Source organism: Musa acuminata, unplaced genomic scaffold, assembly GCF_036884655.1.
Source record: "Musa acuminata AAA Group cultivar baxijiao unplaced genomic scaffold, Cavendish_Baxijiao_AAA HiC_scaffold_326, whole genome shotgun sequence".
Taxonomy (NCBI): domain Eukaryota; kingdom Viridiplantae; phylum Streptophyta; class Magnoliopsida; order Zingiberales; family Musaceae; genus Musa; species Musa acuminata.
In genome coordinates, this window is record NW_027020585.1 from 18753 (window position 1) to 35527 (window position 16775).

Sequence of the window (16775 nt, forward strand, 5' to 3'; positions counted from 1 at the left end):
AAAAAAACAAGAGAAGGACTTGGCAAATTGGCATATAAACCGGCACTAAACATATCATTGGCACAGTTTTTGTCAATTTAACAAAATGTTGTCTTTACACTGAAATTTATATCAGTCATACAAAGGCACTGAGAAAAGTTGTTCAATGCAAATCATATAACAGGTGATATGGGGAAGGATCAACTGTAGAAAATGGCTGCAAATTGGCGCTCATCATTCAGTGACTAGATCAAATATAGTCTTGCTAAAAAATTTTGCATCTTGCAACAATATCAAACTAGTGAAAAAAGGGATGAGATAGCAAACAGAAACATCAACAAGAAATGAGGCTATAGAAAGGTACCAAGCTTCTTTACCACAAAGACCAGGATGAGGAGAAATTGCATGCCAGTATGCTGCTATCACTCTACAGTTTGACTTCACTCAAATAATATATTTTCGACCCTGCAGACGAGCGAAAATCTATCAAGCATTGTCCTTGTCTAGAAAAGGAGAAAGGAAAAAAAAAAAAGGAAAGATGGTTAGAAGTAACACTTACCATGTTATGTGCTATAAAATTTTAGAATTGTAGTTCAAAGAAATGGCAGAACTTCTCATGTTTAATGCATCTAGATCTCCAACAAGTTTAAACAAGTCATAAGACCTTTCGGGTTTAAGAATCATTGATGGCCTTTGAAATTCACAAGCATCAGTGAGGATAGAGAACCCATAAGTCATGACCTGTTTCAATGACATGTTCAATTAACACTCAAATTGTTTAGCAACTTCATCGGAAAAAAGCCAATTGCACCTTAAGGAAACCCTAAAATATGCTGACAATGTAAAAAGAACAAGATGCATAGAGACTACTCTATTGATGCGCACTGTCAAATATCTGCTAAACTGTCCAAGTTGATCTGAAACTGTATGGAAGGAAGACTGAAGAATAGGTTAGGAGAGATATCATTCATATATTCATAGAAAAAATGTCAAATCCAAAATGAGAACTTCAATATGACAACAGAACTTCAATACGCTAGGCATCAAGGTCCTAAAACGCCCAAGGCGCTAGGTGCTCGCCCGAGCGAAGCACGATGCTCTAAAATATTAAAATATTAAAAATATATAATATTATTAATCTAATAAATAAAGATTATTTTGTATAGTAATTAATAATCTACTGTTAACAGTATATTATTTACTGTTAACAGTAGTTAGAAGGGAAGAGTATAACTATTTAAAGGAATAAAAAATATCACCCAGTGAAACCGACAGTGAAAAGTTAGAACTCAGAAGAGAAGCAACGGATAACAACCGTAGTAGTAGAGTCGCGGATAGTAGTAGTAGTAGCAGCAGCAGAGTCGCGGACAGCAGTAGGTAGTGGACAACAGCGGCAGATAGCGAGCAACGACGGAAGCTGAGGAGACTCGATCGACGATAGAGGAAGACTCGGAGGTAGCGAGAGAAATCGTCGACGACGGAGGTAGAGAGAGAAATCATTGGCGACGGATGCAGAGGGAGAAATCGTCGACGACGAAGGTAGAGGGAGAAACCGTATGCTAGGGTTGAGAGTCGAGGTTGCACATAAGTTTTGAGGTAATTGTGTGCATTAGTTGGTTCAATCGAACCAACTAATGCACATTTAATTGAACCCGATTACCTTATATCAACCAGGCATTTGCCCGAAGTGCCCAGCGCCTAGGCTCGAGCGAGCGCCTAGGCGGCGCTGCCTGAACCTTATATGAGGTGCTCGGGCCTTGCCTCGCCTCGCCCGAGCGCCTGAGCACCTTTTTAAGTCACTGCTCAGGAGCAACTAGTTGTACCAAAAGAAAAAGAGCATTCCACAAGATAGTTAACTCAACAACAGCAACAGGGCCGTAAAATCCCAACTATTTGGGTTGGCTACATGGTTCTTTTGTTGTCATTGAGATAGGCCACAGGATAGTTAACTGCAACACCTAAAGTTTTAAGTAAAGGCCATCAAAGCATTTGCATCAACTATCACAAATTGTTCCAATTATGATGAATATGAGATCTTGCAGTTCACTGTTCTTTCATTAACTGTGACTCCATTAGACGGAACAGAAGCCAATATCTCTATCCATTTTCATGTTATAACATTGTCATCTCAATGATCCTGAAATATTGCTATTATTCGTTCTAGAATACTACACCAAATCAGCAAGAGAAGTCTTTGATAGTTGTTTATAATCAGCATATGCCGCTGCAGCAAAAAGAAACATCCATGCAAGAAACAACTAAGTAGCAAAAGAAAGGGAGATAAATCCAATTAGGCTTAGCCACAGCAAGAAACGGAGATTGGAATGATATTTCAATCTGTAGTCGGAGGGGAATTAGAATCAACAGCCTGGCAAGATCGAGAGTTGTTTAACATTAGCAAGCCAGCATAAGGTTCAAGTCACAGATGGCCAAGACGGGTAATCCACATGGTACACTATATATATTGACATTTTCCTGCTGATTTGTTGTAAAACTTAAGCAGCACTTATTTTTTTGATAGTCACACCAATAAGTTTGCATCCGACCAACAACTTCCAGAGCACGCACTTCTAACCTGACAGTTTGACTCCACAGGTATGCTAGTCTTCATGCATGCAGGGGTGACGAAAAATAAAATTACTGAGAGCTGGGAGTATATACCATGGTCGCTTGACAGAGGCCAGAATAAAATAAGACTTAGAAAAGGTATGGAAGAGAAATGCTCCATGAGACTTCATGTTGTTTAGCAAATAGCTAAGCAAACGAATGCACCAACCACAGGTCTATACACCATAGTAACATGGAACACCAAACTATAAAAATTCTTGTTTCTCCACTGTAGAGTGCTACCACAAATCCATTGTCGAGACATTCAGTTTTACCTCTAGTGCACCATTTATACTAGAGGAAACTGGACACAAGAAACAATTGATGCATGGCACCAAAAAAGTTCAAACAGAACCCAACATTTACAGCACATCACTGAATCTAATTTTCCTCCCGCCTAGTGGCTATCCAACACCTGCACAAGCCATCATCTTTGAAGTCACAATATGAACTGAACCCTCAAACTACAATAAACCATTACACCACTGAATCTAATTTTAATCATAAGACTGACAGAGTCAATGACCACCCACAACCCAACATCACCAAGCCATTCCAAAGAAACTAACCCCACCAACATTAATAATCCTAATTAATAATTCAAGCTTTATATAATGTAAGCTTAATAGAGTTGTAAATGCTTCAAATCTTGGGACAATTCATTGCATTCCGTCCAATAACCTAAAAACTGAAACTGGATAAAACTACAGATTAACTTAGCGACTGCAGTATAGTCATATGACCAAATACTAAAAAAAGTGAAAAGAAACAAAATTAAGAAACGTATTTCATGGATAAAAGAATTTTCCTCAACTACCCTGCTATTGGGGTTAATAAACAGCCCTAGTGACCAATCTGGAAATTGCAAAAGAAATTAGAGTTAGGCAATTATCATGAATTCCAAACATGAGTCAAAATTACAGTAACTTGATCACCAACAAATTTACCATTTTCTGATTAATTGAGGTACAATATCCAAAGGCAGCAACGACAAAATGAACTAAGATAATTTGAGTACTCTTAAGAACAAGCTACATAAGCAACTAAAGTGCCAAACCGCTATTCTAAAACCATTGCCTGCAGGTTTTAAACAAATCTATCACAACCAAGAAAAAGATTAGCAAAAAATATAATAATGAAGATGTAAACAAACAAGGAGAAAGTAAAGGTTTCGTAAATAGTGAAACAATGAACAAGTTTTTATTTAAATATATTTGGTATAATGTAAGGCAACATAAAAATGGCAGCTAACCAAATGAGGCAAGGCTTTCAGAAGAACAACTACATCAAATGCATTTAATCATCAAAAGCCATTAAGGTATCCAGAGGTGAGAGTAAATTCAACGATGAGTGGCATTTTGATGCATCTCCAGTAACTGTGTGAGTGACACAGCACTCCATCGCTCAGTTCCCTCCTGTAATTGGGCATAGAGCAGTCTTTTCACTGAGTCTATGCATATGCTCACATTGCCAAAACCATATACCGGAAGACCATTGTAAGATCTACCAACTTTTGGTAAGAAGAGCAAGCCATGTTCCATTGCATAAGCCTCTATAGATTCCTTAAAGCTCATTTCATTCATGCTGCCTGAGCCATTAACATGGACTGATGAATAAGCTGCTGCATGCTGCTGTGCTTCAAACTGCCTCTTTTCTGTAACTCTTAGATAGCTGACATTCTCTCTAGCACCAGGTTGAACCACTTCCATGCCTTCTACCGCCTGGTTCATCATATCCAAACCCGCACTTAAAAGCATTCGAATCCTCTCGTTGGCAAGCAATTCTGCTGGGAAAAGCCCCTTCCAACCCATATACCACTGCATAACTTCATTGAAATTAGGATTTGAGCACAGCCACTGGTATAACACTTGCTGCCACTTGCTGAAAAAATCAACCTCCAACATGTGGACCATATGGTGAATTGGAATTACGGATGCCCATGTCATCACCCAGTTAAACTGATCCAAATTCTGATTAGCTGGGTTCACTTGAAAATCCTGCAAGGCAATCTTTAACTTTGGGACAATATAACGGACCATCAGATGCTCCCAACTAGCTGCATCAAAGACATCCTTCCATGGAGAAAGTATAGCATAAGCTGATGCATCACTTGCATGCCAAGCATGAAGGACACTACCTAACTTGTAGCGAATTGTATGGTATAAGGTTTCCAATCTCTGTCCTAGCAAGGGAAGCCATGGGTGAACCCACACATGGATTGGAACAGTCTCACGGCGTGGATCCCAAGAATCAACAGCGGCTGTTAGCTTCGGCATAACCACATTCTCCAAAATTGACTGCAGAACCACTGGGGGTAGCAACCTTTCCCATGCTTCCAAAAATCTAAGCATCGATTCTGGTTCCTTAGCCTGCCAAGTATTAGTCCCTGATATCCTGACTGCAGGGAGAATAACTTCACTGACAAGCTGGGCATAAGGAGAAGCAGCCATAAGACTTTCTGAATAATCATAAGGTTGATCCCCTTGCAACAAATCCCTCCAAGAAGACAAAAGACTCATGCCATGCAAGGGATTCTGCAATGGATCCCATCCTTGAAACACCCTAAGCAATAAGGGGTATGCAAATGCACTGGCAATACAGGAGATATTGCAGAGCTTGTAGTCCTCCCTGAACCTCTCTTTTAGGTCTCTGAAAGTAGTAAGCAGTGAATCAAGTGTCAATGCCCCAGACAAGTTATCCTCTTTAATCCTTTCTAATACTCCAGCTATCATCTCCATCACTTGTAGCTGCTGTCTCTGCCTCACCTCTTCCTTCAAAATCTTCTCTTTCTCCTTTTGCAAGCTCACCACCTTCTCCCTCTCCCTCCTCAGTGCCTGGTCCAGCTTCTGTATGTCAGCCTCGGTAGAGTCCACAATTAGCCTCACATTGTACTGAAGCTCAGGCATGGGCAAGTCGTTCTGTTTCATCTCATCCTCCATGTTCAAATTCTCCAGGCTCGTCAAAACTTTAACTTGTGGTCCCCTCATATCGAGAACCTTCTGAACAACCTCAATACCCTCTTCCTGCTTTTTAGCAAGCAGCTCATCAGCCGTCAAAATCTTGGCTTTCGACTTCCCTTGTCTCTGCTTTAGCCACCTCTTCTCCTTTGAACGTCCTGAAGCTACTGCAACAGTCGCCTTCTCCCTTGGTGCTTCGTCCACAGCTGGCAATTTAGCCTCTTTGTAGTCATTGAACCCCATTCCCATGTTCTTTGGGCGAAGCTTGGCCTCAACAGGGGCAACGATCCCTTGCTCACTCTTACCCAATCCAGATCCTTCTTTGTAACCCATCATCTTCATGAGCTTCAAACCTATGCCCTTCGTGTGCACCTCAAACTTCCCAACGTCATCTGCACTCGATCCGCTTCTTCTCCCCAGCGGCTTTGCCAACTTAGATTTCTCCTTCTCCCACTTCTTCTCCTTCTCCCGGCGCTGTGCCCCTTCTTTGATCTTCCTCCCAAAGGCCGTCGGGAGGAAGTTATCCTCGTCATCCTCATCACCCTCGGCATCCTTCTTGTCGGCCTGAAACCCCAGGCCGCATCCCAACCCCTGCACAGGATTGGAGGCCTCGGCGGCGCGTTCGCTTTCTTCCTTGAGATTCCGATCGATCTCCTGGTCCGGCATGACGGTGCCGGTGGAGACGAAGTGGACGGGCTTGGATAGGTCAGGCTTGGAGATGAGGTCGCCTTTCCGGCGCTTCCGGGAGTGGCGGCCACCTCCGTCGGAGTCGGAATCACTGGAGCCAGCGGCGAAAGTGCCGTAGATGGCGTCCTCCCTGGTCTGTACGGGGCGCTCCTTCTTGCGGCGGTAATAGAACTCTCCGCCGATCCACTCCCCGCCCTCGTAGTCGTTCTCCATCCCGAACCGCTCCAACCCCTCATACTCGTCGTCCATGGTGGGTGAGCTTCGTCCTCAACGATGCTCTCAGAGGTAGAGAACCCTAATCCTTGGATCGAAGCGGGAGAAGGGGTAAATAACAGTAACGGGTAGGATTCACCCGCTACTTTTATCCTCGAACCCGGATCCGAACCCGATTAATTTTAAAGCTATATTTAATTTTCGAATCCAAATCTAGTTTTGATTAGTGGATATCCGAACCCGATAACTCGGCTTAACTTATAATCAAGTCTCACTGCTGTCAGATTAGTAATATATTACATTGAGAGAGATGAGCAAAGAAGACACACTCATAGCCTTTAGTCTCACTGCAGTGTTAATCAAGTCCATCACAGTGATGTCAAACCTGCAAAGCATTTGAACGTTGGACAACGGTCACAGAGGCATAATGACATATAAGACTTGGCTACTTCCTCAGTCAATCACTGCACGGCGTGTGACCTGAGATCCCCGTACGCAGTACTTAAATCTCGCTCATGTGCCTTTCGGCGATCAACACCTTCCAATTCCATCGTTGCATCCAAGTATCTCTCTTCTTCTTCTTCTTCCTCCTCTCTCTGCAATCGGCAGCAGCGGAAGCTTGTGAATTGGGGCAGTGATGGGCTTCGTCATTGTCATCTCCCTCCCTCTCATCCTTTTCGCCATCCTGCTCGCATTCGGCTGCTACTTCCTGGGAAGGAAGAAGGGGCGGCAGGATGTCCGCGCCGGCGTCGGATCGCAGGTCTACGGCGTCCCCTTGCCGCCTCCGGGAGCCGCAGCCTCCTATCCTCCGACCCTAGTGAAGAAGCAGGCAGGCCCAGACGATGTCTAAGAACAGCGTCTCGACAGTGTATGCTCAAGAAGATTTCAAGAGTGAAAAGATAGTAATGGCTACAATTTTTCTCTTCCTTTTCCACTACATTTTGTGATTCAATGTATTCAATTAAATAAATGTTCACAATTAGCATTTGCTTGGAATCTAAGCATTCAAAATTGCATGACATGGCACATCAATCAAATAAACGCTCTAGCTTCAATAGGATTGGCAACTTTCCTGGGACCCGAGTCCAACTCGGACCCGTACCAGTTAGGTCCACAAACGGTACGTTGCTTCGCGTCTGAACCATTGGGGATCCGGAAAGGCAGAACGCGGAATCCTCACCGTTGATTTGTCGGTTTAGTCTTCTTTCTCACCATTTGATCGATTGTTGCCGCACGAGGAGCGGTCGGATTTCTTTGTCCCCGCGGGGATCGTAACCGTGGGAGTGTACGTGGTCGTGCAAAGTAGTTTGATTTCACCCGATCCCGTACCTTAAGCGTTATACAAGGCGGGACCCATGAAAGAGATCCTGATTGACCAAGCCGGGCCCACGGGTTCGGCCCCGGGCGATTAAGATGCGAAGACTGCACTAGGGTTAGGTTCCGTCAACCGGCGCACGGTTGCGGTTGATCAACCGGGCGAGCGAAAGAAGGTAGCGAGATGAGCCGTCGGATCGTTGAATCGACGGTGGATTTTGATTGACTTGGACCGTGGGACACGAATAGGTTCACGGTGGGTTAAACATTCCGAGGGTCGCGCCAACGTGCGCCAGACCGGGTCGCGCTTGCCCCACGGCCTCTTTTTATTCCCCCTCTTCGTTGTCTTCCCCTTCGAGCGTGCAGCCACCACAGAGCGAGAGCAAGGGAGAGAGAGAGTCTTCAACGGTTCCCTTCCGCCTCCGAGCACCGACCTCCGCCGCCGACGATGGCCAACCTCAGTAATGCCGATTCCCGCCGTGGCCTGACCGTGGAGGCCCCGCCAAACCAAAACCCCAAAGGTTGTGCCTCTGCCTCCGCCGATCACGCGGAAACCCTAGCTCCGTTACCGGGTCTCTTGGTTTGGGTGCCCGTGCTCCGTGTCTCCTCGTCTGAAATCCGTCGCGACTTGAGCGCTCTTGTTCTTTGGCGTTGAGACGATTCTCCTCCTTTTTCTAGGGTTTCGGTGTTTGTTGCTGTTGGTCTTTCCGTAGGATGTTTCGTTCTACCGCTAATTTTTCTGGAAAACACCATACTTGTTGACCCGCTGATTTTTTGTTTCTTCGTCACAATCGTGCGAATCTTGATCTGGTTTGCGGTAACAATTTTAATCCTTCTACTCTATAAGAATGGAGCAATGTTTGGACTGTTGATCATGTTCTCCGTTAATTTGTGTCGTTGCTTCACACCATTGAAGAGAGTCTGGAAGACAAGAATTATTGTGACAGGATGGCGCCTCTGATTCAATTTGTACAAATGTAGAATCTATTCTTTTGGCACTTGGGGGAACAAGAAAAAAGGAAAAAAAAATCGAGTGTCCCTATGACTATAGGTAGGTAACCAAGCAAGGTGGAAAGGCATCTTGTTGCTTTTCTGATATCTGAGTGGTCACAAAAGTAGTGCATGGCCGAGAAGAATTATTGATCTTTCACCATGTATTGGAGTATCCTTCATCCTTATGGAGCTTTGCATATTTTATATTTTTAAATTATCCTGCATTTGACATTGTTAACATATGATTGTTGTTTCTCTGTCCCTTATGGCCAGTTGTACTTGGTTTGCTTGGAGTTTACAGGATCAAGACATATGCCATAGTGTCTGTCTGTTTAAGTGGTTTAGGATTATAGAGAAAAAGGATTAAGAAAAAAAAAGTGCTGTTGGAACTTGGAAGATTGGTCTACTGATTCAGACCTGTCAATGATTCATCTGAGTTCAAGTTTTATCAAGTATGACTATCAAATAACCCTTCAAGAAAGGTGCAACCAGTGTTTGACATCTATTCATCTATGTCTTATTGAGTTTGACAGTAAAATAACCATTCAAGAAAGGTGCAACCAGTGTTTGACATCTGGGTAATAGTCTGTCTAGCTTTTTTTTTTCTGCTGTGTATCACATAGAGGAAGGAAGATGTCAAATTATGAAATTTAGGAAATAGCAAACTGCGACAGATTTATTTCTTTGTAAATGTGTCATCTCATTATGTAGCGTTTGCAAATTGGAATAAGTTGTCATTTGCAAGCAGCATGATACACCGTTATAAGCAATGAAGAAATATTGGCCCTTGCACAAATGGACACATCACTGTGAGATAGTTAGATCCATGTTTTCGACTTGAATCACTTGGGAATTAACCTGTGTCATTTTTATTTTTGGCTTGTTGCTGTCAATGTCATTCTGCAATATTTGTCTGATCACAATGAAAGTTTAATTGGGTACTGTTTATCCATGAGCAGAACAGCAGAGTCTTATGCTTCTTCATGCTTTTTCTCTAGTCTTATTGATCCTGTTAAGCCATAAAAGGATTTTTTTTTATTATTTGATTTTGAGAGCCTTACCTCTTGCAATTTTTTTACTAGGTGAAATAATATTGCACAATTTTTTTTTCTACTGAAGTTGTGACTTTTGCAGACATTCAAGGCTCTGACAATCCTATACCTCTTTCTCCTCAGTGGCTTATATCAAAAGCTGTTGATAGTAAGGTTAGGATTCTGTGTGTGGTGAAGTAAGACTCATATGGTTCACACTTGTTACTTCTTTCTTTGTCTCTCATTCTTGTGGAGGCATTCGGCAGCAATTTTTATATAGCAATGATTTCTGATGCTAGTATAGCATTTAACTTTGAAGTTTTATGTGCATATAGGAATTAGGCCCTCATCAAGACAATAGGCTAGATGGTGTGAAGACATCAGGAGCCGGTGACGACCTAACTAACACTGGGAAGAAAAAGTATGTCTTCCGACCAATCTTGCATGACTCAGATTCTGGACGCCGAGATAACTGGCATGATGAAGAAAGGGAAACTAATTCTGCCATTCGACGAGACCGTTGGAGGGAGGGAGACAAGGAGCCTGGTGAAGCTCGCAGGATGGAGCGCTGGTCTGAAAATACCTCTAAGAATTTTGGTGATGCACGCCGTGCTCCATCTGAAAGGTGGAATGATTCAGGTAACAAGGAAAGCGACCAGCGTCGTGAGAGCAAATGGAACACACGCTGGGGTCCAGGTGATAAGGAGTCTGATAGCTGGCGTGAGAAGTGGTCAGACTCCAGCAAAGGTGGTAATGGAACTTCTGAAAAAGGAGCACCTGTACCCTATCTTATCAGTCATGGAAAAGACATAAACAATCATGGAAAAGAGACAGAAGGAGATGACCATTCTTCTCGTTCTTGGAGGTCCAACTATCTTTTGGGTCGTGGAAGGGGGGATTCCTCTCACCAATTACAGATGCCTGTCAAACAGCCTAACACGTTTGGCTATAGTAGGGTAAGAACAGAAAATGGTATATCATCTTTGCCTACTAGCCGTGGAAGGTTTAACCCTATAATGAGTAGTACAAACAGTGATGCTCCACGCTTACAGCATCTTGGTCTTTCCTATGACAAACCTGATGGTGCATCTGGAGATCTTTCAACTTTAAGATATACTAGGATGAAATTGCTTGATATATACAGGACATCTGATGTACAAAGTCTTAGATTGTCAATAGGTGACTTTATTGAAGTTCCTTCCCTAACACAAGTTGAACCCTTGGAGCCGTTAGCTTTTTTTGCTCCTACTCCTGATGAATCGGTAATCAACTAGATTATTTTTCTTGGTAATGCTTGCTCTCTATTTGTGCATCTCCTAATGTTTTTGGTGTCCAAGTAGGTTATCATTAAGGGAATCGACAAAGGGGAAATTGTGAGCAGCGGTGCTCCTCAGCTTTCCAAGGAGAGCTCAGTTGGGAAAATTAACCCAGACACTGTCTTATCTAGACAAAGTAAATTAGGTGCTGTTCAGATTCTGGCTAACTTTCATTCCATACCAGATATTTGATTGTTCCTTATAGTCAGTAATCTTTTTGTTTTGTATAAAATTTTGGGGACAGGTAGTAGACATGATCTACTGACTTCTGGTGATGGTTGTAAAGATGATAACGTTGACAATACTAAAAGTGAGAATTGTGGCCCTTTGGAGAGCCCATCATACGAAAAACGGTACTATCAGCTTGGACAATTTTCAAAGGTGGACGCAAATTTGAATAGCTCTTTATTTCAGCCAAATGAAGTAAATGAAAAAGGTACATTGATTTTAGCCAACAATTTAAGATTTGGGATACAGTTTTTTTTTTCACGTTCTTCAGTAATCAGTTCATATCTTATGTTTAAATTCGAGCATTTATAATAAGTATTTTTGTCATTTCCTACCTGCAGTTGATGAATCATACCAATCTTCTCTTTGTTTTCAACATCATTTTTGTTTCAAGGCAATCTTGTGTTTTGTTGGATGCAATTTTTATTTTCTGACATTTGTTGTTGCTCTTTGTAGAGCTAGAAAGTGCTGCTAAAATGATTACTAAAGAAGCGACCTGGTTGGAAAGTTCATCTCGTTATGTTGTGCCACGAAGATCTCAGTCAGCTGGGGACCATATACATAGTTCTGCACATGATCGGAAAGATTTTTCTTTGGGAGTTGGACCAATGGAGTTAGATATGAGGTCCTTCCATTTGCAGAAAGATGTGGAATCTAAGAATAATGTTACTGTTGCCCCTTTATTCTACAGAGATGGCAGTCAATGGCAAAACACTGAAGGAATTGGTTTTCATTTGGATACAAAGGGTGATTTGTATACTAAAAGGCAATCAACTGAATCTGTGAAAGAAGGCGATCCTTTTAGTTCCAAGGATATGTTAATTGCCAGGAATTTGCAGCCCCCTTCTCCAGAAGATCTTTCTTTATACTACAAAGATCCCCAAGGTCAAATTCAGGGTCCTTTTTCTGGTGGTGATCTTATTGGGTGGTTTGAAGCAGGCTATTTTGGCATTGATTTGCAAGTCCGTCATGCAAGTTCTCCAGCGGATGCACCTTTTTTGCCACTTGGGGATGTTATGCCTCACCTACGAATGAAGGCAGGGCCACCTCCTGGATTTGGTGTGGTCAAACACAGTGTTTCATTGGATGAATCTCATAAGGGAAAAATAGTTAGTTCTAATAGCATTTACGCAGGCCTTGGTGAAACTAATATTTTTAAGACTGGACAAAGAAACATGCATGATGCTGCAACTGAAGCACAAAATCGGTTTCTGGAGTCATTGATGTCGGGTAACATGAATGGTTCACCTTCAGATAACTTTTCTGTTAGTGCAGGTTGGTTAGTTGATTAAAAGACTTATTTGGCACATAATTATTTGACAATATTACTAGAGGTGCATGATATATTAATTAAATTTTTTTTATAATCCTATATGTGTAAGCATTGTCTTTCCTCTTAGATTCCTAGCGTGCTTGTATAAGATAAGAAATTTTGCAGCAATTGTTCATGTCCTCACTTTGTTGTATTTGATGCAGGTATTCAAGAATCTGGAGGGAGTTCTTCTAGTTGTTTGCCCTCTGTGGTTGGTGAAAATGGGAATGATATGAATTACCTCTTGGCCCAAGCTAAATTGTTGGAGAGGCAAAGGTTATCACTGAATCCTCTTTCATATTGGTCTGGGGGTGATGCATCATCAATGGCTTCGAAAACAAATATGATCTCAGATTCCTCTGTAGCACATGCTAAGCTCTTGCCTTCAGCTGGGGACTCGTCCCCCCAGATTCTTCAGTCTCCTCAGCATGTTGACTTGTTGTCTCTCCTCCATGCTGGAGCAGATAAACCTCCTTCACAGTCTGCTAATTCTGCTGTATCTTCTCATTCAAACTTTGCAAATACTCCAACTGTAAACAATCCTATTCGTGGCGGTGTTGAATATCCATCTGATGTGGTAAGCATGCATTACAATCAACATATGCCTAACCAGATCAGGTTAGGAGTTCAACGGCAGGTTTTGCAATCAGCTAATCAGCCACCGTTGCCTCAATTATTCACGACACATGGTGATCTTTCTTCTTGCTTAGTCCCACCTGATAAAATGCTTTCTTCTGAGATAAACCAGGATCCTCGTTTGCCAAGTCTATTGCAACAACAATATCTATTGTCGCAGCTTCAGTTGCATTCTCAGACTCCTGCTGCTCAACTGCCTTTGCTGGAAAAGTTTATGTTTCTTCAGCAGCAGCAAAAGCAAGAGCAGCAGCAACATATTTTATCGAAGGTCCTATCTGGTCATCAATCTCATCAACAGTTTGGTGATCCTTCTTATGGACAAGCACCTGCTGTGATGCCAGCACACAATTCTGCTATGGACCATCTTGTGCTTCAGAGAGCACATGAGCCACTTAAAATTAATCAGCAGATGCCCCTTGCGTATGAACGTACTGGACAACTATCTTATCAGCCAAATTTAAATTTACAAGGCACACTAGATGTCAGTTCAGTAAGTTCTGGACCTCTGCACTTGCCACATCAGATCATTGACCAAACAGCTGAAGCATCAGATGCCCAATTTTCACTGGAAAATGATGATAGTGTTGATCCTGCTACTGTAACAAAGCCAGTGATGGCAGATAGTTCAACTTTCTCAGAGGCTATGGAGAGGTCTGTTAGTTTGACTTTTTCAGAGGCTATGGAGAAGCCTGAGGAAGTGATTTTTGATACCCAAAAGATTAGTCAAAGCTTGGGTGATGTTGGAGCAGTCCATAAACCACCACTGATATCCCAGGATCAAGTGCTGGCACAATTTGGTTCTGATTCTCCGAATGATCTACAACCTGTTGAGGACAGTCGGACATCTCATGATTGTGTATCATCAATCTCTGATCAACTACATGATACTAACATTTCTTCAGTAGATTTTACTGACGGATGCCATACTGAACTGACTTCTAATAAAGAAGAGGTTGCAGAAGCACAAGAAGTAAAAAAAGCTTCTGAAAAGAAATCAAAAAAACAAAAGAAATCCAAGACAAAGATATCTTCAGATCCTGGGAAAATTGTTTCTGGCCAGAAATCAAGTACAGGCATTGGAATCGTTGGTCCAGTTGCCGATGTATCTAAATCTGAAGTGCAAACACATACTGATGAGTCTCTCTATGGGCCTTCCTTTGGGACAGGAGGTGAAGTTTCTTTTGCATCCTCCACTGAACCTTCCGAATCTCAGGGATCACATATATCATCCTCAGTGAATCTACTGACTTGTGAATCTTTAAGTGGAGGAGAAGCCGAATCTGGAGCAGTTGGGACATTGACATCCAATCCAAAGGCAACCTTGTCTCAATGGGCATGGAAATCCACTCCAGGGCTCAAGCCTAAATCACTTTTGGAGATACAACAGGAGGAACAGCTGAGGGCTCAGAGAGAAACATCACATTCCGAAATTGTTGCAACAGCTACGTCTGCTAGAATCTTGTCAGTCCCTTGGGCAGGATTAGTGACGAATTTGGAGAGTAAATCAAGTCATGATACTATCCAAGCTGCAACAAGTACTCTCCTAGTCAACTCTGAAAATACACTGAAGTCAAAAAACAGTAAAAGTCAGTTGCATGATTTATTGGCTGAAGAAGTTTTGGCCAAGTCAAATAAAGAAGATATAGAGCCTTTGGCTAATAATGCTCAGGATTCACTTCTGCAGTCCCCATCAATAACTGAGGCCCATGTTGATACATCTACTATTAATGATGATGATTTTGTTGAGGCGAAAGACACTAGAAAAGCCCGCAAAAAGGCATCAAAGTCAAAAGCTTCTGTAGTTAAGATCCCACAGTCAGTCGTCTCATCTGAATTGTCTGCAGCTCCATCTCCTATTGAAAAAGCTAAAAGTACACGCCAAGCGCAACAAGATAAAGATTATTTACCTGCTCCACCCACAGGTCCATCATTAGGGGATTTTGTTCTTTGGAAGGGGGATCAAGCAACCTCTGTACCTCCTCCGGCTTGGTCTGGTGACTCTGGGAAGCCTCAGAGGCCAATGCCACTGAGAGATATTCAGATGGAACAAGAGAAGAGGTCAGGAACCTTGCAGCAGCAAGTTCCAATTCCAACTCCTGTGAAGCAACAACCAAGCCATATTAGTCGTGGAAGTGGGACTTCTAGGCAGTTATTTGGATCATCTCCATCCAACACTGCATCATCCATTAAGCTCATTTCACAAGTTCCAGCTCCGAAATCTAGAGATGAAGATGATCTGTTTTGGGGGCCTCTTGATCAAACCAAACCAAATCCCAAAAGGTATGTACTTTGGAATGGTTTTCCAAAGTTCATTTCTGTTGCATGTTATTCTTTCACTTGCCATGCCACAAGTTATTTTGTTGATTTTGCTGACATTTTTTTCCCTGTTCTCGTCTCTTATAGTATGACTGGTTTCATAGGTTTCCTTCCATTATATTCATCTGGTTGTGCTTGTTTGCTACAAATATTTTATTAATTGGTCTATTCGGCCAAGTTTTAGGAATTTTTTACTGTTCATATTTTAGTTCTATCAAGGTTATAAATCTGTATGATCAGATTTGTCACTTGTTATGTCTTCCGACCAAAAACTTCATCTGGAATTGGTTAATTTGAAGATTCTTAATGTAAACATTGGCTCGTCATAGTATCAATTGAGATCACCTCACAGAACTGTCAGCATGGCTGCTTCTTTTTTATGTTTGCACAAAATTTTTTGTTATTATGTATTCCACATGTTGCTTATTTTTCAGTGATCTTTTTAGAATACCTTGTTGTTAGTATGCCTTATTGTTAACATCCCTTTCTAGAAGGTGTTGTATGTGTGGATGGTCAAATATAGCATGAAGAAATGTTTTTTACCTTAAGCTGTTAACTTACTAGGAACTGTTTCTGGCAGCTTATGCATACCTTATTAATCGTGGTATTAAGCTTCAATGAAATTCTTATGTTGTTTCTGTTCCCTGATTCATTCTACTGTTGGAAAATTGCTACTCATTTTATATGTTTTTGGCCTTAATAAGGTCCTCTTATTCAAGTATACTGGGGCTTTGCAACAACTGTTGGTTTAGGCAAAGAGCTGTCTGATAGAGTTGCTTTGACCTTTGACCTTTTCACCTCAGTGAATGTGAATAACATCTGCATGAGCACTAGAGCAGCCTCTTTTTTACAGAAATAATATTTTTTTCCTGATCAAGCAGTAGGAAAATCTAATGTTCCGAAGAGCTAATTGTACATGCCATTTTATTGGTTGAATCTCTATTTAAGGTGGCCTACCCATCGCTACTGTTTTCCTCTATAAGTATAACCTTGAATTTTGAAGCTGTTAGTTTTTTTCTTTTCCTTCCAAATGTGTTTTGCTGCTGGTACTTGTTACTTGTTTTTGCTATGACATATATAGAAATTTTCTAGTGGCTTAATGCTGCATTTAGGTCCCACAGATCATCGCTGTCATAGAATAGATGCCTCACTGTAGTATTAGGGAGCATCTGTGTTCGTAAGGGTT

At 41.9% G+C, this 16775-nt stretch overlaps 2 protein-coding genes across 2 annotated transcripts; one reads left to right on the forward strand and one right to left on the reverse strand.

The window, feature by feature from the left end:
* Positions 1 to 27: 27 nt before the first annotated feature.
* Positions 28 to 6528, reverse strand: LOC135657953 (septin and tuftelin-interacting protein 1 homolog 1-like). The gene is made up of 3 exons (XM_065176052.1): positions 3839 to 6528; positions 539 to 720; positions 28 to 444 (listed from the first exon to the last, which is right to left on the reverse strand). Exon 1 carries the CDS (start codon positions 6477 to 6479, stop codon positions 3927 to 3929), a length of 2553 nt encoding a protein of 850 aa, XP_065032124.1. The 5' UTR covers positions 6480 to 6528; the 3' UTR covers positions 28 to 444; positions 539 to 720; positions 3839 to 3926.
* A 1568-nt stretch (positions 6529 to 8096) lies between these two features.
* On the forward strand, positions 8097 to 16688 carry LOC135657952 (protein ESSENTIAL FOR POTEXVIRUS ACCUMULATION 1-like). The gene is made up of 7 exons (XM_065176051.1): positions 8097 to 8278; positions 9885 to 9955; positions 10117 to 11043; positions 11122 to 11242; positions 11342 to 11533; positions 11782 to 12600; positions 12802 to 16688. The coding sequence occupies exons 1-7, from the start codon at positions 8206 to 8208 to the stop codon at positions 15747 to 15749; spliced, it is 5151 nt and encodes a 1716-aa protein (XP_065032123.1). The 5' UTR covers positions 8097 to 8205; the 3' UTR covers positions 15750 to 16688.
* The last annotated feature ends 87 nt before the right edge of the window (positions 16689 to 16775 follow it).